Raw genomic sequence first — 26,657 nt, forward strand, 5'->3', positions numbered from 1 at the left:
TTGTACATTTTCAACATATGATAACATAAAATACATTGATGAAGCTGGTTATCCCACTATATGTGTTGTGGTCATTCTCTGTATTTAAAGGCAATGAAAAACATAAATCTGAATTGGTATGCTTCAGACTGTCAAATATTTGTTTTAGATATTGTATGCCACTCCACTACAAATAATATTATCAAAATGGTACAGTAAAATTTTATTTTAAAAATAGATGAATAAGAATATTTCTTGATGAAGCTTATGCACTGAACACTCATTTGTACATTTTCAACATATGATAACATAAAATACATTGATGAAGCTGGTTATCCCACTATATGTGTTGTGGTCATGTTATGAATATTATATGTTGTGTATAAACCTAAATTGAAATGTCAATGAGGTGGTCACAGAAGGTGGATAAGAAATCGCATTTACTTTTACCATATTGGTTACTCGTTACTATGTCAATTAATTCCATGGTGATGTAAATTTTTGCTGATGGTATGTTGGAGCTTTTAATTGACTGGGATGATAGTCTGCTGGCTCTGTCTTCAGACCAGAGAGTGTATACCTAAGAAGCTGTTGAACTTATCTGGACAATAAGATGCTGGACTCTATGTTTGGTATATGCTTGCAATGGGGGAATCTCAACTGAACTTGAACTGTGGTTATGCAACAAGGTGGAGGAATCCACCATGGTGGGAGGGTTTGGGGAGGGGTGGGGAGAATCCCAGTACCTATGAAACTGTGTCACATAATACAATGTAATTAATGAATTTAAAATAAAATTAAAAAAAAAAAATAAAGGCAATGAAAAACATAAATCTGAATTGGTATGCTTCAGACTGTCAGTCCACAATCTACAACCATACTTGTCTGTGAAAACTGAGAAACAACCCACTGATGCTGAGCTCTGGGACTGGGGCTGTTGCTTCTAGAAGTGCAAGAGACATCAGTGCTCCCACAAGTGGCCTGGGGAAGAGCTAATCTGCATTCCTTTGCTTCAGGCTAGTACATTCTGTTTTACAACTTCCAGAATAACTTGAAATCACCATACTAAAAAATGAATAAAACACTCTGTGAAGTGAGTGGTTCTTTGTTTGCCCCTAATAGACCTGAGTAAAATCACACTTTTCATTTTGCAGCTCTGGACCTATGGTTATTCTCTACATCTCAAGGGTATCTCTGATCACCAATGCATAGGGGAAGACTGTCTGCATTCCAGAAAGCCAGCCAAGAACATGGCAGTACACAATCCCCAGCATAGCCTGTAATACACCTGTGGGATGTAAGTTACCCTCCAATTGCTGCAGTTCTGGGTCTGGGACAGCTGAAGCTACAATCCACAGAGTCACCAGACCACTACATGGGGCCTGGGGATGACCCCAAGCAGCATTCTCCTGTTTTAGAACTGTGTCTCTCAGGGTGCAATCCCCAGAACACACTGTGAATTGTGAGGGTTGGGTAAGGTTTGCAGCCTTAAACATTATCCAACTCTTCTCTGCAGCCTGCAGTTCCAGGACTGTGACACTTGGCTCTAAAAGGCACAAGAACATCACTTTAACTGTGGGACAGGCTCTCTCTGCATTCTACCAATGCAGACCCCTTTCCTGCCAGTGCACAAACCCCAGCATAAAACCTGTCCCAGGGCCCACAGTGGTGGCTCAGTGGCTAAATCCTTGCCTTGCATGTGTCAGGATCCCAAATGGCCTCAGTTTGTGTCCAGCTGCTCCATTTCCCATTGAGCTGTCTGCCTGTGGCCTAGGAAAGCAGTAGAGTATGGCCCAAAGCCTTGGGACCCTGCACCCATGTGGGAGATCCAGAAGAAGCCCCTGGCTTCTGACTTCAGATCGACTCATTTCTGACCGTTGCGGCCACTTGGGGAGTGAACCAGTGGACATGAGATCTTTCTCTGTCTCTCCTTCTCTCTGTAACTCTGCCTCTTCAATAAAAATAAATAAATTATTATACAAAAACAAAACAAAATCCCACTCCTAATGGCCACAAGAAAAATCAAATATTGGGAATAATAGAATAGGAATAAAAATAACCAATGAAGTGAAATATCTCTACAATGGAAAGTGTAAAACTGTTGAAAAAATCACTAGGAATTCAAAAAATGCTTATGGACTAGAAGAATTGAATAGCTAAAATACCCATATTAACTATAGCAATCTATAGATTTGATGCAATTTCTATTAAAACATCAGTGATATTCTTTCCAGGGCTAGGGAAAAAAATCCTAAAATTTATATGAAATCACAGAAGACCAAAAATAGCCCAACACTCATAAGCAAAACAAAACAAAACAAAATTTTAAAAACAAAACAAAATTTTAAAAAGATGTGAAGCACCACATTATCTGATTTCAGAGAGCACCACAAAGCTATAATAATGAAAATGTTACTGGTGTGAAAATTGACAAACAGATCAATGGAACATAACACAAAGGCCAGAAATAAAGGTACTTACTACCAACATATTTTTCAGAAAAATGTCCAGAATATATATTGAAAATAAATGGTGTTAACAAAACTGTATGTATGTATGTATACAATTCAGTTGAGTGTTTACCTTTCATCACATATTAAAATCAACTCCAGATGGATCAAAAATCTAAATTTAAGACCCGAGACTATGGAATTGCTACAAGATATGGGGGAAACACTTTGAGACATTGATGTAAGTGATGATTTCTTGGATAAGACCCTGAAAGCAAGGGAACAACAGCAAAACTAGACAACTAGGATTAAATCAATTCAGAATTTTCTGCACAACAAAGAAAACCTAAGCGATGAGACATCCAAATGGATATGACAAAATATTTGCAAGCTATTCATCTGAAAAAGGATGAATACTCAAAATATTTCAGCAAATGAGAAAACTCAGCAGCAGGAAGTCAACCAATCCAATTTAAAAATGGTCAAAGGAATCAAATAGATATTTCCTAAAAGCAGAAATACACGCAGTTAACAAATAAATGAAGTAATGCTCATTATCACAAGCCTTCAGAAACATGCTTATCAAAACCACAATGAGATACCATCTCATCCCTGTCACAATGACTATGGTCAAAAAGACAGCAATAAAAGTTGATGAGGATGTGGAGAGGGGAGCTCTTATACAGTGATGCTGGGCATGTGCATTAGTGCAGCCACCGTGGAAAAACAGTATGGAGATCTCATCAAATGCTAGACAGTCACCTGCCATATTCCCAGTACCAGGCAAATACCCAAAAGAAATGAATTCATTTTAGCAAAGAGCTAACTGTTCCACTGTGTTTTTAATAGCACTGCTCACATTATGAACTCCAAAATATGGAACCAACCAAAGTGTCCATCATTAGATGTATGCAGACATATTAATGTCACACAATGGCATATTATTCAGCTATGCAAAGAGTAAATTCTATCAACTGCAACAAAACTGATGGAATTGGAGGACATAAAGAAAGACAATACCTCATAATTCAAAGTTGTTTCTATGTTTTCTTCTTCTATGATATCTGCAAAATACAGACACAGATCTGCTAATGAGAACAATTATTACTATAAGTGGTAATTAGGCCTACATACATATCTAAAAGTGCATTCATGAATAGTTCACCTAATAAAAGTAATAGCAAGAAAGAATTTCAGAGGTTTGAAGCAGTTTCAGGAGAAAGATGGTGGTGATATTGAATTAGAATGGCAGAGTGAAATACCAAAAAGAATCATCAATCACATTTGTATCTTCACATTTTACTTCATACAAAAGCATTTAAACATACAAATGTTGATCCATATATACTCACCAAATTTGTCTTCTTGTTGGAATTCTTGGACATAGGTTACTTCATCATACCCTTGTGGCATAGAAGCATCAATGTCACTGGCCATATTGGCTAAAGAGTATCTCTAGGGAAAGAAAAAAAAGCCAAGTTCAGTAAACACTTTCATTCAGTTACTCCCCAATTCACTCATTTATTAACTCACTAACTCATTTATAGGGTCAATAAGGTCAAAGTTACCATTTTGGGGAAAGACAATAATCTCTACAGGAGGCAGATTTTATACTATGTTCAAGTCAGGTTAGACATATAGTATATAAAACTAAACTCAGGATAAAAATTAACTTCTTAACAGAACATTTTACCTTGGAAGAAAAATGTATGTCTTCCATTTCATCACCAACAGTTCTGTTGCAAATCCTGTAGAGCAAACATACGTAACAATAAAATTGGTGAATTAACATATGGGGAAAAGTCAGCTAGCCATAGATTATATGTGATTTGAAAATGATGAGCATTTCTTTTTGCTTTAGAAAAGTTTTATATTTCCAACCCTTTCAGTTTAATGAGATAACTAAAGTAATTCAATCTATAATAAAGTATGAATTCTAACAGCTTGACAGAGTCTGAGAATATTGGACTTCAAACATGTCTACCATGAAGGTTCATTTGAAAAATATAGTGGCTGGCATGCATTTTGTTACCTGAATATAACAAACCCGGTAACCTATAATAAGGTGAAGGATACAGTGGTCTCTCTCCCATTGCCTCTCTTTGGTTTATAGACTAAGCTTTGTGATGTAATAATGATAGACTTGACCACTTGGTTTAGAAATCACTTATTCAGGAGCTTCGTTGCTTCCTACCACCTTAAAACAATACATAGAATCCTTGAAAACATCCAAAATGTTTGAGAGCTAAAAGTATAGAAGCCCAAGGACAAATGTATAGGTTGTTACTGGAATATTTTTCCTCAGCCAGATTAAAATATTGAATGTTATAAAATTAATATTACGCCTTTCCTTATTTAGGTACACTTAAACTAGCAGGGCATTGCAAATCTTCTAACATTGAGATCCTCAAAGAGAGACACCTATTTACATTAGGACCATCTAAATATCTTGCCTCTTATGCTAACCTATCATTTCCCATCCCCTTACAGCTCTTCTATAGGACACAGTGACACCATTACAATATGGATATCAGTTTGAATATCAACAAAAAGCACTTATATTTGTGGCTTGCTTCTGAAACATCTTATATTTTGGTTAATGGGTTAATGTTAATGGCCAGTAGATTAAGGGAGCAGACAATTCAATGAAGGTCTCCAAGATGTGTGAATAGTGGGATTTAGGTCAGGGCGGGCATGAGGGGTGCTGCTTCTCCTCCGAAAGTAGTTCTCCTGAGGGTTGGAAGACGCAGTTGTTAGCTCTCTACTTGCTGATTTACCAAGTCACCCTTCTATTGCACATATCCACCACCCACCATACTCATCAGAAGCCAGATTAATGATGGCATCTGGCCTTACAGTGGGAAGTTCAAAACCATAAGCCAGAATAAATCCTTATCTCCCTATTTATTGGATCCATTAATTCCTCCCTACTAAAAAAAAAACAGTTCAAATGGAATTTCCCATTTCTGTTCTGGTAAAGACACATGATCAGCAATCGACTGTAGCTTCATAACTGATTTTCTAGTTTCTTATACTTCTACCCTATCCTACAATGTACTTGAGAAGGACATTAAAAATTGAGGAAAAAATGGAGATAGGAGGATGCTACAATTCTGTGTACTCCAGCAACCTCCAGATTCCCAGTGCTCAAGGAGTGGAAGGCTACTGTTGATTCCAGCTGGGCTGGAAGAGGGTACTACATTACAATCCTATCATCTTTCTTTCATAGACACTCTTCCCAGTGACTCTAAACTATTTTAACATTCTTCAATAAAAGTTTTAAAGCTTGCTGACCCTTCCAGTTAAACAAAAATCATGAACTTCATAAGAACATTAAAGTTTCTTATCTGTCATTCTAGATAGCTCTCTATGTATTGTCTTTAATTCCCATAATTTGCCTGTATTGATCTTGCCAAAAACAGTCTATATACTCTACTAAAAATGTGTGAGAACTGGTAAGTCATTTGAGTAAAGGATACAAAATCCCAGGATACAAAAATCAACACTCAAAAAAAGTATCATTTTATATGCCAATAATGATCTTGATGAGAGAGGAAACAAGAAATAGGACTGGTGATATGGCATAGTAGGTTAAGACAGCAGCTGTGCCACTGGCGTCCCATTTTGAAGTGCCAACTCCTAGCTGTTCCACTTCCCACCCAGATCAATGCTAATGCACCCAGGAAGGTAACAGAAGATTGCTCAAGTGCTTGGGCCTTTACTGCCCACGTGGCAGACATAGATGGAGTTGCTGATTCCAGGCTTCAGCCTACGCTATGCCTGGCTGTTGTAGCCACTTGGAAACTGAATTAGCACATGTAAGATAAGCTCTACCCCTCCCTCCTCCATCTCTGCAACTCTACTTTTCAAATAAACAAAAAAAAATTAAAAATAAATACCAAAGTATAAAAATAAATATTAGTTTAAATTAAGCCAATTAAATGTTTCTACAAGAAAAAAAAAAAACCTGAAATACTGATGAAAGAAATCATCAAAAGCACACACACGGTCCTGGTGTGGTAGCCTAGCAGCTGGGGTCCTCGCCTTGCATGCACTGGGATCCCAGTGGGTGATGGTTCTGGTCCTGGCAGCCCCACTTCCCAACCAGCTTCCTGCTTGTGGGCTGGGAGGGGAGTCGGAGACAGCCCAAAATGTTGGGACCTTGTACCCATGTGGAAGACCCCAGCTGCTTGGGGAGTGAATCGGCAGGCAGAGAATCTTCCTCTGTCTCTCCTCCTCTATGTGTGACTTTTCAATGAAAATAAAATAAATCTTTTAAAAAATGGAAAACATATTCCTTGTTTCAGGTTTTAAAAAATAATGTTAAAATATCCATGCTATTTAAGTCAATTTACAGATGCCATGTATAATCACTGCAAAAATATCTATGACATTATTTACAGAATCAGAAAAAAATCCTAAGACACATTTTGAACCACGAAAGACTCAAAATAGTAATAACGATCCTGAGCAAAACAAACAAACAAAAAACACCAAAAAACAAACAGCAATAAAGCAAAGCTGGAGGCATCACTACTAGGTTGAGCAGAGCAGAAGTAACTCCAGCATCCTGTCAAATTCAAGCAGATACTTCCATCCAAGAATGTCTGGGATGCTGAATCATGCTGGCCTTGTCTATGCACAGAAGGTCAACACTCACCATGAAGAGTACCCATGCTATACATCACAAGCATGTGCAAACTGAGGAGCTGCTACTTTCTCTAATCCCTTGTGCCTAAGATGTATAAAAGTCTAATGCTGTATACCTTGGGCAGCCATTTCCCTCACGCATCACCCTGCCATGTGGAAGTGGTCCTAGGATGTCTCCCACCAGGAAACAGTCCATCAGACTCTGCCCTGATTTATAAAATCCTTTACCTAAACTAAAGGCTCACTTTCATATCGTTTTCAGTCACAATAGTTGATTTCAATCTGTATTTCAAAGTTATAGCAACGAAAACATAGCACTGATATAAAAATCAATACATAGATAAATGGGCCAGTATAGAGATCTCAGAAATTGATCCACATACAGAGAACTGATTTTTTTTTTACTGAGTAGCCAAAAACATGTATTGCAATAAGGATAATCTTTCAATAAATAGCACCTGCCAAAGTGGACACATGAATATAGAAGACTGAAATTAGATTATTATTTATCACCATATAAAAATGAAAACAAAATGGATTTAAGGCCAAATTATAAGATCTGAAATCATAAAGTTGTTAGAAGAAAACATTGGAGAAGCACATCAAGATATTGGTGTAGGCAAGGATTTCTTGGGCAAGACTTCAAATCATAGGCAATAAGAGCAAAACCAGACAAATGAGAAACAAAGAAAAGAACACAGTGAAGAGAAATCTGATGAAATAGAAGAAAATACTGGCGAGTTATTTAGCTGGCAAAGGAGTAATATCCAGAACATGTCAGTACCCAAAAACTCAACAACAGTGACTGGTATTGAGATTCAAGATGATGGGACACTGCCTGCAACACCCATCATCCCCTGTGAACACTAGTTTGAGTCCAGGGGACTCCACTTCCATCCAGCTTCCTGTTTATATGCCTGGTTTGGGAGAGGGCAGCAGAAGAAGCCCAGGTTCTTGGGTCCATGTGCTCACATGGAAGACGCAGAGGATCCCTAAATTCAGCTTGGACCACTGCAGTCATTGCTGTCATTTAGCGGGGTGGGCCAGTGGATGAAAGGTAGCTCAAATATTCTCTCTGTCTCTCTTTAACTTTCCATTTCAAATAAAACAAAATAAATCTTGGTGGCGGTGGGATTCAGTAAAAGTAATAAAACATATAGTTAATAAATTGGCAAAGGGCTCAAATAGTTCAGAAAAGAAAAACAAATGGCCAACAAACATGAAAAAACACTCAGTATCAGTAGCTATCAGGGAGATACAAATCAAAACTTGGGTGAAATAACGCCTCTTCCTTATCACAATGGCTACTGTAGAAAAGATGGAAAGTAGTAAGTGCTGTTGAGGATGCACAGAAAGGGGAACTCTCACAGATTCTTGGTGTGAAGGTAATTAGTGCAGCCACTGTGGAAAATGGCATGGAGATGTCTTTAAAATCTGAAAATAGAACTAAAAATCTCTCTACAGGATACATCTCCAACAGATATGACATCATTGGACCAAAGGAATACCAGCTTCACCAGGATTATTGTAGCACTGCTCACATTAGCCAAGGTGCAGAACCTACTAAAGTCCTTGCTATTAGAGGAAGGGATAAAGAAAATGTGATATGCATGAACAAAGGAGTAATATTCACCCCTTAAGAAGAATGGAAACCTGCCATTTGCACAAAAATTTGCAACTGGAGGATTTTTACCTTAAGTAAAACAAATCAGTGACAAAAGGACAAATACCGCATGTGTTTCCTCTTATGTGGGAACTTAAAAAAAGAAGCCCAATCTGAAAACAGAATGCTGATTGAGGCTGAGAGAGGTAGGCAGGCTAGAGTTCGGATTAAAGAAAACAGGAGACTATGGGTTCAATTAATAAATTGTGACAAATATGTGGTATTAACAAAACAGAAATGTAAAAAAATAAACGAATAAACTGTGGCATTCAGATCTCCCTTCTGAGACTCTTACTCCTTTGCATCCCAGTATTGTTCCACCTCTAACTTCACCTTCCCTCATGATTTCCATTCTCATCTTCTTCCATTGGGTTCAATATTTAATTCCGTTCTATCCTGTTCCATGGGGAACGTACATACCCATGACCTCTTAGTATTTAAAATATTTACCTACAAGATGGTAATGTAGGAAAAAAAGTACTGAGCTCGTAGTCTATGAATTTCATTCAACCGTCATATGTGTCATTGATTATATCTAGACATCACTTCAATACATTTGATTCTCAGGTGCTCCATCTGAGCAGCCATTGCTAAGGTTATTAAATACAGGCTGAAATAACAAAGGACATTTTAATCTTTTCCTAAGATTCCTTAAAGTCTGTTGTTCTGCATGCTTTTGATTCTGTGAAAAAATGAGGAACAGGTAAGCAGTGGAAATGGAAAAAAATAGAACAAAGCAAACAGCAAGAAAGGCAGAAAAGAAGATATAGAAGTAAGATTACATAAATATCAGGGAAGAAGAAAAAGAACTCCTAGCAAAACAAAACAAAAACACAACTTGGAATGAAGGCAGGGGACCAGCTGGAAGGGAAAACTACAAGGCAAAGTCTATAAGGAGACACTCCAATTGGAAAAAATCCTCTAAACAGATGCCAGACACAATTAACATAACATAGTCTACTGCAGATATTCTTCCCTTGTGGTAAACTTTAGAACTCGCCTAATCTCTTTATGTCTTTCTAACCATCTAGGACCCTGTGTCCACGGCTAATTGAGATCTGCCATAAAATCTGTGATGGTGGCACCAAGACATTGGTTACTTCTATGATTATTGAATATATAAGAACAAATTCTAGGACTAACAAGGCTTCTAAGAAACACTTCAAAGCAGTCTTATCATATAACTAAATTGAACTTTCTGATTTTATCTGAATTAGATCAGTATGTTGATCTCAGTGTTGCAGAAGTCTCTACTAATCTATGCTAAACGTGAAACAATCCATTTGGGAGCAAGTCAGGCTGTTGGTCAAATCATAGGTCAGCTACTTGTAGACCACAAGATAATAAGTCAGTTAACCTCTCTGAATCACTGTTGTTTAAGCAGTGAGTGGTAGATTGCATTAACACATACCTTGGAACGCTATTTTGATGACTATAAAAAAATAACAAAAGTACAATATCTGTAGCTCTGAGTGGAACGCTCAACAACTCTGAGTTCATTTTCTATGTACTGTATTAGTTAACATGTACTTTTCAAATGAAATCTATAATATCCTACCTGGTCATATCATCTTTTGAACACTCTTCTCCTATAAGAAAAGTAAAGTGCATTTTAAAGTAACAATAGCATAATGCTCCAAATTAAAATTATAATACACTGATGTTTTTGTTTCAAAGATACATATGGAGTGGCAGGTGGTAGGTATAGCAGTTAACCTCTGTCTTAGAATGCCACAATCTAAGCGTGCCTTGGTTTGAATCCCACTTTACTTCTAAGCCTAGCTCTATGATGATACACATCCAGATGGCAGTGGGTGATGGCTCAAATATTTGGATCCCTGCTACCAATGTGAGAATGTGAGTCAACTGAGTTCTAGGCTTCTCGCTTTGATCTGGTCCAGTGCTAGCTATTACAGGCATGTGGGGAGTCAACTGAGAAGCTAAGAGTCAAGGGTAACATTAAGATGCTGAGTGAGTCACATATGGCCATTCAGAGAACCCAAGTTTGCTTCCCAACTCTGTCTAGATCCCTACCCATGCCAGTGTGATGGCTCAAGGAATCAGCTTAATCCTGAGTATGTGCAAGATATAGTTTGAATTCCTAATTCCTAGCTTTTATATTCATCCAATCCTGGTGAAGACAGGTGTTTGTAGCATAAACTGGTAGACAAGAGTTCTTTTTGTCTCTTTCTGTTTTATTCTTTCAAATTATATATATATATATATATATGTGTGTGTGTGTGTATCTTTAAATCATTGTCTAATTTAAACAACACCTTAAAAACAAGACACTGGGCCATAATTAAATACATTATTTTCCTTCACACAATAGTGTTTCAGATTGCAAACTTACTATCACAAACTTCTCAAATAACTCTCAATTCCATAATATTGACAAAAATATACATGAAATCTAATGACTGATTCATTTTTGAAAGCTACTTAGTAGTCAAATCTTTCTTACACTTACTGTTTTAGCTGTGATGGAACCACCAGTTATAACTTACTATCAGAAGCCTTACCTAGAAGCTTTTTTTGAAGTAATTTTTCTTTAATTTTTTCCATATAATCCAAAATCATCATTCGATTCTTCCTATGTGTGATAAAGGGATAAATAAAATTATCACTTGAATATTAGTTTAAAATAACCAAACTTAATAAATTCTTAGAGTGTTTCAAATAATATCAGAGCTGGTATTAGGGGCATGGTATAATGGGTAGAGCCACTGTCTGCTATGCTGGCATCCCTCATGGGCACTGGTTAGAGACCTGGTTGCTTCTCTTCTGGTTCAGCTCTTTCTTAATGGCCTGGGAAAGCAGTGAACAATGACCCAAATGCTTGGGCCTCTGTATCCACAGAGGAATTTCAAAAGCAGTCCTTGGCTTTGGCCTCGTGGTTGTGATCATCTGGAGTAGTGAACCAGCAGACAGAAGGTAGGTCGGTCTCTCTGTCTCTGTCTTTGTCTCTGTCTCTGTCTCTCTCTCTCTCCCTGTGTGTGTGTGTAACTCTTTCAAATCAATAAATAGTTTTTAAAAGTACTGGCATTCAAACTTCAGTGATCCCAACAGGCCTCGGTATAAGAGCTTAACAAACCTTTCTTTAGCTTGCAATTACAAAAATGTATTCAAGAATTCAGCTTAGTGTATCCTAATAAATTAACCAGAGTTAGTAAGACACAGTGAAACTGTCTTGAACTCAGAATGCATTTCTGCAATAATCATTTCTTCTTGTACCTGTCATTTAGATTCAAACTTTCTTTTTTAAATAAAGATTCTCTTACCTTTTTCATGAAGCCGTTACAAAGATTTAGTGAGGTAATATACAAGAAATATAACTCACTAAATAATTTAAAAATACTAGCTTGTTCTCCAACTTTATGACTAAAATAATTATTAGAGTCAAATGTCGCAGCTTTCAGAAGAAAATATTCCCTGTTTCTAATTCTGATTACTAATTTTTTATGTAGTTTGCAATCCTGAGTATCTCAAGTACTTCACAACTTGTTACTACTTGTATTTACAAATACATCATCTCCTTATATAACATAATTGACTCCTATAATGATACAATCATTCACACTAGGGTCAGAAAGCTAAGAGGTGTCAGAAATTGACATAGACTACCTCCACTCCTTCTAACTACTGAAACTGAACCAGTTGCTCTTGTCATTGACATATTCAGATTCTGACTTGGAACATCAAACCTGACTTTAATATATGGATACTGACATTATGAATGAGGCTAGTGCTCGTAAGCCAAAATAACTTATTTTATGATACTCAATTTATCTATGTTTACTTATTTGAAAGACAGAGTTTTTGAGATATAGGGAGTGAGAGACAGAAAGATCTTTCATGCGGTGGCTCACTCACCAAATGGCTGCAATAGCCAGGGCTGGACTAGGCTGAAGCCATGAGCCAGAAACTTCATTTAGGACTCCCATGTGCATGGCAGTGGCCCAAGCCCGTGAGCCACCTTTTATTGATTTTCCAGAGACATTAGCAGGGAGCTAGAATAGAAGTGGAGCAGACAGGACACCAACCAGGGATCATAGGGGATGTCAGTGTCACAACCAGTAGCTTAACTCACTGTACCAATATGCCAACCCCCAAAATAACCTACTTTAGACTTAGAAAATACTAAAGAAGGCCTTTATTATGAAAAGAAATTTAAAATGATGAGGAACATCTCAGGAAATTTGGAAGTATTGATAATTTGGAAGGTTTTCATTATAACACAAAACAGTTAACTGGAGGGGCCAATACAAGTAGATGTCAACTCTGAGTTGACATAACCCAAGAAAATACACACATAGGAACAAAAGGGGCTTTAGGTATACATATTTGGTAGTAAAGAAGTAACACTGATCTTTTCCTACAACCTTATTTGAACCTCTCTAACAGAATGGAATGATTCCAATTTTATTTGCTAGCAGAGAAGTCAACTAAGAGCCTCCAGAACAACTCATCACAAAAATTTAGGCTAAGACATGAACTTCACATAAAGTGTTCTGGGATGAGTTGGTTTTCTCAGTATGTATATGTGTAAATCTAGGAAGCCAAGACCCTTAGTAGGGTGCTTTGCTAAATATGTATGTATTTGAAAGTTACAAAACAAATGTTGAGCCCATTGTGGTAGCCTAGCAGCTGAAATCCTCACCTTGAACACACCAGGGTCCCATACGGGTCCCAGTTCTGACCCCAGCAGCCCCAGTCCCATTCAGCTCCCTGCCTGTGGTCTGAGAAAGCAGTCAAGGGCCAGTCCAAAGCCTTGGGACCCTGCACCCGCGTGGGAGACCCAAAAGAGGCTCTGGGCTCCTGGCTTTGGGTCGGCTCAGCTCCTGCCATTGAGGTCTCTTGGGGAATGAATCATCGGATGAAAGATCATCCTCTCTGTCTCTCCTCCTTTCTGCATAACTTACTTCCCAATAAAAATAAAATAAATCTTTAAAAAATGTTTTAACATTGGTGTTTAGGTTTGAATCATCATGAAGACTGTCGAATATGCATCAGTAAGAGAATTCTAATAGCAAAATTCAATCATTGCTAGATGGTAGAGGTGGTTTCAATGGCAAAATTGAAGCAAAAGAAAGAAACACAAAATCAATAGAATATTCACCCCATTGATAAGTGAGATGAGATTCCTTTTGTTAGATGCACACACCCCTTACGTTCTTGGAAAACTGAAGGAGAATTTAGAAGATTGCTCCTAGGGGAAAGTACAAAATCTGCTAAAATTGGGTAAGTCAAATTCTATCAAACCAAGGATAAAAATCAAAGAGGAGAGAGCAATGGAACACCAAGCATAGGCTGCTCTTGGAATGGTGCGCGCAAGGTTGGGACCCCTGAGGATCAAATTTTCAAGCAATATGGTGATATTCACTGCTGCTTATCACTAATCAGCACTTCTGCTTGGCCTCTGATCAGTGTAGCATACAGACTCATAATAATTCCCAAATCTATACCTCACCTAAAATAGGTAACTGTCTTGATTATTTTCAACCTCAACTTAATGTTGGTTAGCATTTGAGTACAAATACTTACGTATTTATTTTAAGTCGAGCATACTTTTCTGCTGTAAATCCATACTTATCTTTACAAAATACATCAACTCCTTTTTGAAGAAGAGTGGCAAGGATAGTGGGTGATCTGTATTGTGCTGCAAACATGAGCGTTGTCCTAAAAGAACAGAGATAACTTTGCTGTCAATAAATGCCCACAAAGTCACTTTGCCCTGTAATCTCATTCCTGACTATGAACAACTGACCATTTAAATGCACAGACATGAGCATGTTGGGAGCTCAAATGCATCTCCACAAGTGATCTCTAGGACCAATGGGACCAAAGCGAAGCCTCTTGTCCAAATGAGGTATTCCACAGAAGTTACTACTTAAAGCCCTCTAGTGGACAACAACTGCTGGGTTCATTTGTGTAAATTAGGCAGAGATCTGAATGAAGAACTCACCATTTTCCGGGTAAGTAAAAATTATTTACAGGCTTAAACCTTTCATAGTACAATGGTATTAAAAGTCATCATAGTTTCAGTTAACAATACTAATAAACATGTGCCAGGGGTTATATTAAATTTTATAGACCTATATAAACTACATATACATTTTTTTCTTAAAAAATATTTTTATTCTTTTTTTTTAAGATTTTATTATTATTGGAAAGCCGGATATACAGAGAGGAGGAGAGACAGAGAGGAAGATCTTCCATCTGATGTTTCGCTCCCCAAGTGAGCCGCAACGGGCCGGTGCACGCCAATCCGAAGCCGGGAACCTGGAACCTCCTCCGGGTCTCCCACATGGGTGCAGGGTCCCAAAGGTTTGGGCCGTCCTCGACTGCTTTCCCAGGCCACAAGCAGGGAGCTGGATGGGAAGTGGAGCTGCCGGGATAAGAACCGGCGCCCATATGGGATCCCGGGGCGTTCAAGGCAAGGACTTTAGCCGCTAGGCCACGCCGCCGGGCCCAAAAAAATATTTTTATTCTTATTAGAAAGGCAGATTTACAGAGAGAAGCAGAGACGGAGACAAAGATCCTTCATTCGTTGGCCCACTCCCCAAGTGGCCACAATGGCCAGAGATGAGCCAATCCGAAGACAGGAGCCAGGAGCTTCCTCCAGGTCTCCCATATGGGTGCAGGATCCCAAGGCTTTAGGCCATCCTCTACTGCTTTCCTAGACCACAAGCAGGCAGCTGATTGGGAAGTGGAGCAACCAGGACAGGAACCAGCACTCATATGGGATACCAGGATATGCAAGGCCAGATTTTAGTCACTAGGCTGTCGTGACAGACCCAAACTACACATATAATCTTTTTTTATATGTTGAGAAAATTTGTATTTTTTATTATTAATTACGTTGCATTATGTGACACAGTTTCATAGGCTCTGGGATTCTCCCCACCCCTCCCCCTACCTTCCCCCCATGGTGGATTCCTCCACCTTGTTGTAGTATTACAGTTCAAATTAAGTCAAGATTCTTTCTTTGCAAACATATACCAACAATAGAGTCCAGCATCTTATTGTCCAGATAAATTCAACAGTTTCTTGGGGAGACCATCTCTGGTCTGAAGGTAGAGCTGGCAGAATATCATCCCGATCAATTGAAAGCCCCAGCACATCAATAACAACTTACAACATTTTGGAATTAATTGACATGGTATTGAGTAATCAATATGTTAAAACAATGCAAGTTCTTAACCACATCCTGTGACTACTTCATTGATATTTCAATTTTTGTTTATACACAGAACCGGCTGCTATACACCTTAAAGTGGCTGTAGGGTACTATTCAGCTGTCTTGTGTCTATTTTCATTTTAGTATTTAGCAGTTTATAGTGTTGAAGCATAGTTTTGATAAACTTGGCAGATTTTAGGATAGTCTATACTGGCTTATAAGTCTAACAAGGCATTTGTCAACAGTTGAGGTGCAGAGCAGTTTTAGGAGGGGTGTGCAGAGAAATCTTCAGTACTCCAGTGAGGAGTAACTAATCTTTGTGTCCTACCTAGTAAGGTATATGACTACACATATAATCTTAGATATTACCACTTTTCCAGGAAATATCACTATCCCAATTCCCCCATTTTTTAATATGATGTAACATAGTTCCCATACCTAACAGGTAAGACTTTTGGGAATTAAACTCAGTTTTGTCTGTCTCTTCTTTTTAATACCCAATACTTACATTCACCAAAAGAAAAGCTGATCTAAGTAAGGCTATCTTTGTTCCCTGTGTCCACCCTAATTACAAACGAAATCCCAGAGATAGGCATTTAATCTGTCAGTTAAGACACTGGTTAAGATGACTTTTTCCTCAATCAGCCTTCCTGGGTTTGATTCCCAGATCTAGCTTCAGACTCCAGCCTCCTACTATTGCAAACCCTGCAGGGCAATAGTGATGGCTGAAGTAACTGGATTCCTGCAACCCACATGGGAGACTATTTCTGTCCTCAACTCTAAGCTTCAGGCTGGCCAAGCATGGGTGCTTGCAGGTGTTTGGGCAGGGAAACTGTGAATGGTAACATTATCAGTTCTTTCTCTTTCTCTCTCCTGCAACCATCTCCTCATTCTCTTTGCCTAATTTTTTTTAACACAAATCTAAAAAACAAGTACAAATATCAGAATATAGTTAAAAGAAAAAAAGAAAAAAACTGGTAACATCATGCAATCTAGTAATAGCAATTTATAGTCACTTAGAAATATACTAAACATGAAAATTCTTCCAATAAAGTAACTTAAAAGAAAAAATACCCAAAGGAAAAAAAATTGATTTGCAACTCCTATTTATGTTTAACATTTTTCAAAAGAAAGGTATATAAGAAAACCTGTTAAAAAGTGTTAAGAAACTCAATTCTGAGCCTTAAACTAGAAGTTAAAGTATATGCTTTATTTTAAAAATAAATTTGAAATGAATCCCCATTAGCTAATAGATCATGGAACCAAAACAGATTACAAGTAAAAGCCATCCATCACTATTATAAACCAACATTATCTGTCATTCTTTGTGTTGCCCAATCTGAATAATTTCCTTTCTAAATGAGATGATTTGTGCTACTATTTTTCATTATATCTCAAGAAACTATGTTAAGTTTATTGATGTTAATTTAATATTCTTGATTTGAATGACTTATGAATAGAAGATCAATAAGGTTAAAAAAGAAAGAAAAGCTGAATCATACCTATTCATATTATCAACGGCATGAACGTTTGCTTTATTCATTATAAGAAATTCTATCATTTTTTCTCTCTGCTCTTGCATTGCAACTAAAAGTGGTGTGTAGCCATCCTGTAAAACAATTTGTAATTCACATTACATATTTCTCAACTGCACTGAAAGTATTTCAAGGGACTCCAAGCCCCTAGACATGAGAAGTATAGACTCTTCTTGTTCCCCCTTGTGTTTCATGTATGCTGTACCTGCCTTGTGAAACTTCTCTCTCCATGACCTCATCACACCAAACCCAGACATCTTCATAGCCCACTTCAAACATTTACCAGTTCCAAGATTTTTCATTTCTGTCACAGCATTCACTCACCATGTTGGTACAATTATTTAATTTTCCCATCAAAATCAAGAACCTCTTGAGAGCAAAGGTTATATCTTCCATGTCTATAATAGTCCAAACTCTAAGACATAGCAATATAGGCTTTAAGTGTCTTTATTTATCTGATCACCTAAAATATCGTCTGTAGAGCAACCTGCTTCTCAATATGTACTCCCAAGAATATTGCATCAATTATGTCTTGTGTTCTAATAGAAAGATTCCATGATGTTCTATGTATTATGTGTCCCCTAGCTGAGGTCAGGGGTAAACTAAAGGGCACATGTGTTGTATAAAAAATGGACAGCCCCTGCACAGCATAACTCAAGGCATCCCTGATTGCACCAAGACAACGCTACAATTCAGATTTCTGCCTAAGCCTCCCCATGCATACAATTTATTGAGGCAAACTACTCACATTTCTGTTTTCATATTAGTAGAGAATATGTTTCCAGATGGCATGTATACTCTTCACTTGTTTTAGTGACATCTATTTTTTCTTAAAAATCAGGCCCAAGGTGTAATAGAAGGGACGCATAATGTGCAACACTATAATATTTCATTTATATTTAAATCTTCCAGATTATCAATCAAATGGATATTTGGTTCCTGGGTTTGGGTGAGATTTAACTACTAAATGATTTCCCATCTATATTCTTCCCAACATCATGGTTTTCAGTTTTAAATCTCTCATGCTGATTGTGTCATGACTCCACAAACTGAAAAGACACACTGAGATAATCTATCATAGAGCCTCAAATAGAAAAAAAGGTCACAATTTTCTAATTTCTAATCCTGAACCCCCTGCTTGAGGTAAACATTTATTGACCTAATAGCCTGAGTGATAACAGAAATAAACTCTTCTAAGGCTATCCATAAGCAAATTTCAGTGGCAGGGAATCGTCAGTGTTTGGTAGATAAAGGGTATTTTCTAAATACTGAGGTTATTACCAGCATTATCCCTCACACCTTCCCCACTTAACAGGAAGTAAAAGAAGGATGGAAGTTCAACAGCACTGCAAAGTGATGAAGAAAATAGCATCTATCAACTCCTATTCTTCTAAGTATCTATTAAGTTTTGGAGATCTGACAGTTTATACATTATGCTTAGTTATTTGATGGTTCTTAACCAGGAGTTTATCTGCATTGTGAGGAAATATTTTAAATATTATACCAGAATAGAATACCTGTTGAAGCCCTGGCTGTCCAGCTCCAATCTAGCTGCCTGCCAATACAATAGAGAAAATAGTGGCAGTAGTCTAAACAGTTAAGCTACTGTTACCTGGGATTTCACATGGGAAATCCCAATGGAGTCCCAGGGTCCTGGCATCAGCCTGAACCAGGCCACTGAACTTGGCCACCCTAGCCATTTGAAAAATAAACAAGCAGGGAGAAGGTATCTCTTATCCCACTCATTGTACCCTCCCTCCCTCTCCATTATTGTGACTGTCAGTATATATTTTTTTTATAAATGTTACTGACAGATTCTAGATCTGTATATATAGTTGTTAAATATTTTCAAATCATTGTGATGAACAATTTGAGCCAAGAACTAGTATAGTAGGCTGACTCTTATCTATATGGTTAGTTTGAGTCATCATTTGGGAATTTGATCACAAGCAGGAAACAGACAGACACACTTGCTGAACATTTTAATTTTCCTGGGTAGGAGTACATGAAGGACCAGTTAACTCAAAGTTCAACCTGATTTCATTAATAAGATCCTTTCCCATCTTGCCATAAGGCAATCTAGGCTTGAAACGTGAGTTAACACTCTTAGCAGTTGTTTGTAACCGAATAGAATAATATATCAGCTGCTTATTTGTTCTCTCATTCGACACTTGATTGTCACCCATTCACTTCCAATCTAGTTTCTGGAGTACTCTTGAAAATGGACTTAAGGGCCCGGCATGGTAGCCTAGCAGTTGAAGTCCTCGCCTTGCAAGCGCTGCGATCCCATATGGATGCTGGTTCATGTCCCGGCAGCCCCATTTCTCATCCTCTCCTTGCTTGTGATCTGGGAAAGCAGTAGAGGATGAACCAAAGCCTTAAGATCCTGCACCGAGTGGGAAACCTGGAGGAGGCTCCTGGCTCCTGGCTTCAGATTGGTTCAGTTCTGGCCATTGTGGCCACTTGGGGAGTCAATCAGTGGATGGAAGATCTCTCTTTGTCTCTCCTCCACTCTGTATATCTGACTTTGTAATAAAAATAGATAATTTTTTTAAAAAGGACTTAAAATGTGCAACTCACTCTTATTTTCAAAACAAACAAAATTAATAATGATCACACTCCAAATTGAGGACCACTTTGTCTATACATTTAAGCTTAAAAATACTATATCGTTAGTATTTTTCCCTCCAGTACCTAACTTTCATATTGCTGACTTCTGTCTCTATTGCCCTTTCCAAGTTTCCCTCTTAAGTCTTGCCACAAAGATTTACATAGGAAATCAACAACAGCAAGCTTCCTACTTACTGCATCATGCCTTGTGTTTTAAACTAAAGCCATCCCTAAGACAAAAATTTATGTTCTTGTGTTGTGTTACCCTAGCTAGACAAAATTGAGGAAAAAATAGCTCTACCTTCAATAAATTTAGTATCCTGGATATTACCATAAATACACAGAAATTTGCACTTTCTAATACTCTTGTAAGAGTATCAATATTTAAAATGGTATCTGGACAATTTTAAAATGTTCATACAAGAAATGCTTCAACTTACGAATATGTAAAACTGACTCTAAATACTATAATATCAAGACACATGCATTTCAAGTTGTTTAAAAAGAGTTGATTTGTACCTTATTTTTTGCTTCGATATCTGCACCATATTTTAGCAGTTGTTTCGCCATGTCTAAATTCTCACTGTATGCAGCATAGTGGAGAGCAGTGTTACCTCCATCATCCATATGGTTTGGGTCAGCTCCATGCATCAATAAGATGGAGCCACACTCCACTTCATGGCACTGCGTGGCCTGTCCAAAAGACATCAATAAACAGACTATAAGTTCTTGTCATTCAACATAAACAGTCTCCTGGTTTCACCAACTAGTGCTATTTCAGTGAGATCAATTAATTTTTATTGGCACTATAAACTAAATTCTTCCTATGCTAGAATGATTGGCTACTATATACCTTTATCAGTGGTGTTGCATTTCTTTTATCCGTGGGATCAATCATACAATTTCTCTCTACTAGCAGATTCACCACTTGAGGATGGCCACTCGCACAGGCCAAATGCAAAGAAGTCCTGTGAAGGTGAAAAAGCTTTTGAGAAAATTATAGTGCATGGTACAAAACAGGGAATTCTTCATGTCATTGTAAGCTATATATAAAATTGCATCCCATGACCCTGTCTTCAAAAGAAATGAAAACTTCTCTTCTGAAGAAAGCACAGTATTTATGGGCTCTTAATGTCACTAATGAAAAAGAAGCCTGCGTAAAGAAAAAGCATAGGCCTAACCTTCAGCAGAGCTAGACTGGATGCTACACGAAATTGCCGCTTACTAGCTACCAGCCTTTTCCTGTCTCAGGGTCCTGATCCATAGAAAAAGAGTACTTACCCACACTCTGATTCCTGGATGAGACTCCATGCAAGGCATTCTAAAGACTCAGTAATGGTTAGATACACCCAGTATTAATAGGGATACTTTTAAAAGATAACCACTTTGAGTGACTAAAATAATACAAATATCCCCACTTTGGAGGTTTGTTGGAGGGATTAGAGATAACCTAGTACTTCACTGACACAGAGACGAAGATGCACATTTTTTTCTCATTTTCACATGTCTGCCATGAGCCTGCTACTTGTTTTCATTTATGATCATCCCCAATATAATTGGCAGCATTTGAAACATTGGTTCATTGGTATATAAAATACTGGTGCATCACACCATCCATGATGCCTTACATTAAATGCAACATAGTTTATCAAACAGGTCTATGGCCAATCTATCCATATGGTTGACATTTAATTAGGCATTAGTTCCCAAACATCTGTGGGGAAAGAGAGCTGGGATACCAAAAATACAAATATTTGATATTTCATCGTATTGGATGAATGAAAATCAGGTCCTTCCGATGGTTACCATTAGTATTTAAAAGTTACATGTTTGTTTAAAAAAAAAAGTCTGCTACATGTTATGTCTTACAATTTCTGAACTCTGCAAATCTGTTTATTTGAAAAGAGGAGGGAAAAACCTTCCATTGAAATTGAGTTCTATTTCGATTTGAAATCTCTCAACTTGCTCAGTTTGAGAAGCTAAACGAAGTTTTGAGGGCTGCAACAGTCCTAAATCGGCTACATGAAACATATGGTATGTTAGAAATAGATGAATTAGAGGGCCCGGCAGCGTGGCCTAGCAGCTAAAGTCCTCACCTTGAACGCCCCGGGATCCCATATGGGCGCCGGTTCTAATCCCGGCAGCTCCACTTCCCATCCAGCTCCCTGCTTGTGGCCTGGGAAAGCAGTTGAGGACGGCCCAATGCATTGGGACCCTGCACCCATGTGGGAGACCCGGAGGAGGTTCCAGGTTCCCGGCTTCGGATTGGCGTGCACCGGCCCGTTGCGGCTCACTTGGGGAGTGAATCAGCGGACGGAAGATCTTCCTCTCTGTCTCTCCTCTCTATATCTGACTTTATAATAAAATGAATAAATCTTTAAAAAAAAGAAATAGATGAATTAGAAAAAATGAATAAGTACATTTGGGGATTTAAAAAATGTTAAGGAAGCAATAGTTATACCATAACAATCATCAATAGTTTCTATTTTTATTTTGAGAAAGGCATAACTAAAGTAAAATGCTGAATTTATCATTGTTGGAATATATGTAGCAAATCTATATATACTTAAAACACATTTACAGGACCAAATTTATATATAATAAAACTTACAAACACAAATAAAATTTCCTTTTCTTGGCAAAAGGTTAACTCTTGACAGAAGATACCATCTCCCCCTACACACCCACAATACAAAATGAGAACATACTGTAATCTGTGCTAGATTCATATTTCTGTTTGCTCCAAAAATTGTCTCATGAACAACTTTCCCTACAGTTTATATATGTTCATTGTAGAAATCAGAAAAAGAAAATCTCACATCAGATTTGACTATCTGGAAGTAATAGATCTACACACATTTTATACATTTTATTGGCTAACACAAGGCCATATTATCTGGATATATACCATCCAGGTTTTTGTTCTCACTTGATACACTCATGCCAAGCCCACCTTCAATGATCACATACCAACACATGAATGTACTGTCATTTATATAATCCATTATGAGTTCTTCTTAATATGTTACTACTTTAATGACAGAAACAAACTCTGTGTCTATTTACCAAAGATATATTAGTTTAACAAAACTGAAGGATGAAGGGCATATACACATTGAAAATCAGTTGGCACCACAATGCCTATTTGAAACTTTACAAGCAATTTAAGCTTTCAACAGCAGTGTGCATAGCACAGCTCTTCACTCTCACAAACTGTGTCTAGGCACAGCCAAACTGTGTCTAAAGTCCTTCTCACATCACAGACATCACATGTTTTCTATGCTCACAGATACTTGTACATCTTCAAACGTACACTTCTTGAATTTCAAGGAAAGGATTTTTTCTTGTTTATTTCAAAAAAATTTCTTTAAGACAAAGACACAGCTTCTGAGAAATACAGTCTGCAGATGTTTTGCATTTCAATGTCTCCTAATGTTTTTCCTGATGTACAGGGACTTTTTTCTTTGCTAAGTCTCCCTTGCAAATATTTTTCTTGTACTGTTGTTCTTAGTAATGTCTTTATCAACATGAAAATGTATTGATAGATATCGGCTTTTAAGGTATTGCTTTTTCTTTTCCTTTTTTTTTTTTTTTTTGGCGGGGGGGTGTGTCAGATATACAGAGAGGAGGAGAGATAGAAAGATCTCCGTCCATTGACTCACTCCCCAAGCGGCCAAAATGGCTGGAGCTGAGCTGAGCCAAAGCCAGGAGCCCAGCGCATCTTCCGAGTCCTCCAAGTGGGTGCAGGAACCCAAGGTTTTGGGCCGTCCTCCACTGCTTTCCCAGGCCACAAGCAGGGAGCTGGATGGGAAGCGGGGCCGCTGGCATTAGAACCGGCGCCCTTATGGGATCGGCAAGGACTTTAGCCGCTAGGCTACCGCACTAGGCCTGGTATTGGCTTTTTCTTACGCTAGTTTTCTCATTTTGTATACTAGAATTTTTTACATTTTATTCCACCAAGAACTTAGTTTTACCTAGAAATCTAACTTGTTTTCCACAGTAAGAGTCACTTCATTTACAGTTCATTTGTTTCTAATAATATAAAATGTAGTCAGTCTCAAGAGGTAGATTCCTTCAGATATACATTTTGGTGTTTCTGGATGTCATGTTGAGTTACATTCACTTATTTGTCAGTAAATTAATTTCTGGAAAGTAACAACATGCTTTCACAGCTAGAAAGGCACATTTTGTTCATTATGTCACAAGCTAGTGTCATCACAACAGCGAGTGACAGGCTGCAAGGATAGCTCCATTTTAAAACCTTGATTTCTTCAGCTCATGTCAGGCTGGCAATAAACACCTAGAGCTCACATGTTGGGGAAAACCAGTGTTCCTAGTGGAAACCACAGAGCCATCTTCCCACTTGAAAGTTGGCTTTTCAACATCCCTCAGCACAGAATTATGTGTGCACTGACAGAACCAACGGGTCCTGGGCTTTCCACGAGCAACGTTAATCCAGAAAACAGCAACATTTTGAGTCTGTCCGTGCCAACTCTATGTAGACTGAATTTTGTGAGCTAAATTACTGCAAATGCTCAACCCAATGCTACACGGAACCAGAGGCAGCCCCACACATGCGGACTGAAGACAACAGCTGTGGTGATTGGATTCTGTTGGTTTACTCAGCGCAAGGGGCCAGCACGACCCTCTTTAAGGGGCATCAGGCGCAGCTTAGCCACCGGCTGGAGATGTGTTTTGGAGGGCAGCTGGGCGGAGGGGCGCTCGGCGGGGCCGGGTGGCGGGCAGCCCGCGGGCCACCTCGGGGCTAGGACTGCCCAGCAGCTGAGCGCGGTCCCCACCGGGCCCGGCCGCCCGCGCGCCCTCGCCGCCGGCTCCGGGTGCCTACTACCTGTTCATCTTGTCTCGGGAGTCTACCGTGACTTTTCCCATGAAGAACAGCTGCTGCATTTTGACCACATCGCCAGAACAGGCCACTCTGTGAATCCTGCGGAGATCCTTCTCTCGGATGTGGTATCCGAACCGGGACTGAAGCCCTAAACTATCTTCACATGTCACCGAGGCTCCCAAGAGCCACTTGCGCTTTATACCAGTCAGGGTAAAAATCCTTTTCATGTTGGAGGCTACCGACGGCTATTCGCCGCTTGGTGCGCCCAGTGTCACCGACACCAACCAAGCGGCGACGGCGCAGCACCGAGGCTGCCCGCATTTTACCTCACTGTGCCGGCTGCCCGGCAACGCCTGACTCCACGGCGCAGCCGGGCGCGGCGGGACTGCGCACGCGCACCGAGGCCGCCCGCCGGGGCAGGCAGCGCCGGGGCGGGGCCCGAGCGCCCTACGTCGGGGTTGACTGCTGGGGGATCTTCTCACCTGTAGGAAACCAGTCCTTGCCCTCAACTGGGGCTGCCGTTAGTGTGACACTTCAACATTCTGACCACTCTGAAAGTAGCCCTTCTCACGTCCGGCAGGGTTCCATTTGGTCCCTATGGGAATGACCATACAGATAGATAAAACCACAAAAATTTGTTGTGATTTCAAGATCGTAGCTGTTTGTGTCATCACATGCAAACTTACGAGCAGAAATTAAGGCATACATTCCAGAATAAAAATAATTTCCAAGTGACTTCCTTGGCCTCACATTTATGGTTGCTTTACTTTTATTTTTTTTACTCTTATTTCCCAATGGAATCTTCAATTTGTGACCTATTTCAGATCATGATGCAATATTTGGGAATTTTTAAAAATACATTTATTTATTTATTTTTATTGGAAAGTTGGATTTACAGAGAAGGAAAAACAGAGAGAAAGATCTTCCATTCACTGATCCACTTCCCAAGTGGCTACAAATGGCCAGAGCTGACCTGATCCAAAGCCAGGAGCCAGGAACTTCTTCCGGGTCTCCCACGTGGGTGCAGGGTCCCAAGGCTTTGGGCCATCCTCTACTGCTTTCCCAGGCCACAGGCAGGGAGCTGAATGGGAACTGGAGCAGCTGGGATTCAAACCGGTGTCCACATAGAATCCTGACACATGCAAGCTGAGGACTTTAGCCACTAGGCTACCTCACTGGGCCCAGGAATTTAGATAGATATAGGTATATAGATATTAAAGTGATTTATTAATTTTTTAAAGGAGTTACAGAGGAATCTTACATTTGCTGGATCATTCCCCAAATGGCCACAATGGCCAGGACTGGGCCATGCTAAAGCCAAGAACCGAGAGTTTCATCTGGTTCTCCCACCTGGGTTTACTTAGGGGCCCAAGTATTTGGGCCATCTTCTGCTGATTTCCCAAGGACGTTAACAGAGGACTGGATTAAAAGTACAGCTTCAACTGGCACCCACACTGGTGTGGGCATCACAAGAGGTAGCTTATCCTGTACATCTCGAAGACTACCACAAAACTTCTTTTATGGCTAGTAACTTGTCCCATGCAGTTTGTTACTTAGCATTAGGTTAACATGACACTTTGTTTTATTGTAAGTGGTTAGATTTTTGCTTTTTCCAGTTTGTTTTTCATTTCTGGGTTTTTTATTTTGTTCCTTCGCACGATCTGTTTCCTGCATCACTGCTCCATTACTTTAAATCCTTTATCTATACAATACACAGTACTTCAGCTTTCCAATCCCCAAGTCC

At 38.9% G+C, this 26,657-nt stretch overlaps 1 protein-coding gene across 4 annotated transcripts in view; it reads right to left on the bottom strand.

The window, feature by feature from the left end:
- LOC105942333 (POTE ankyrin domain family member A-like) overlaps nt 1-25,315 on the bottom strand; it is a 62,258-nt gene extending 36,943 nt beyond the window's left edge. For 3 of the 4 annotated variants that reach the window (XM_058669271.1, XM_058669270.1, XM_058669269.1), the window contains exons 1-10: nt 24,917-25,315; nt 20,921-21,035; nt 20,587-20,760; nt 17,425-17,531; nt 14,287-14,421; nt 11,265-11,335; nt 10,301-10,331; nt 4,123-4,177; nt 3,782-3,884; nt 3,450-3,493 (exon numbers count right to left, since the gene is read on the bottom strand). In XM_058669271.1, coding sequence (XP_058525254.1) covers nt 3,450-3,493; nt 3,782-3,884; nt 4,123-4,177; nt 10,301-10,331; nt 11,265-11,335; nt 14,287-14,421; nt 17,425-17,531; nt 20,587-20,760; nt 20,921-21,035; nt 24,917-25,140 — 1,059 coding nt within the window. In that variant the 5' untranslated portion in view covers nt 25,141-25,315. Of the gene's footprint in view, nt 1-3,449; nt 3,494-3,781; nt 3,885-4,122; nt 4,178-10,300; nt 10,332-11,264; nt 11,336-14,286; nt 14,422-17,424; nt 17,532-20,586; nt 20,761-20,920; nt 21,036-24,916 lie in introns of those variants that run through there. The other variant, XM_058669272.1, reaches the window with a different exon arrangement.
- Nucleotides 25,316-26,657: the final 1,342 nt, after the last annotated feature.

Source organism: Ochotona princeps, chromosome 10 (assembly GCF_030435755.1).
Source record: "Ochotona princeps isolate mOchPri1 chromosome 10, mOchPri1.hap1, whole genome shotgun sequence".
Lineage (NCBI taxonomy): Eukaryota > Metazoa > Chordata > Mammalia > Lagomorpha > Ochotonidae > Ochotona > Ochotona princeps.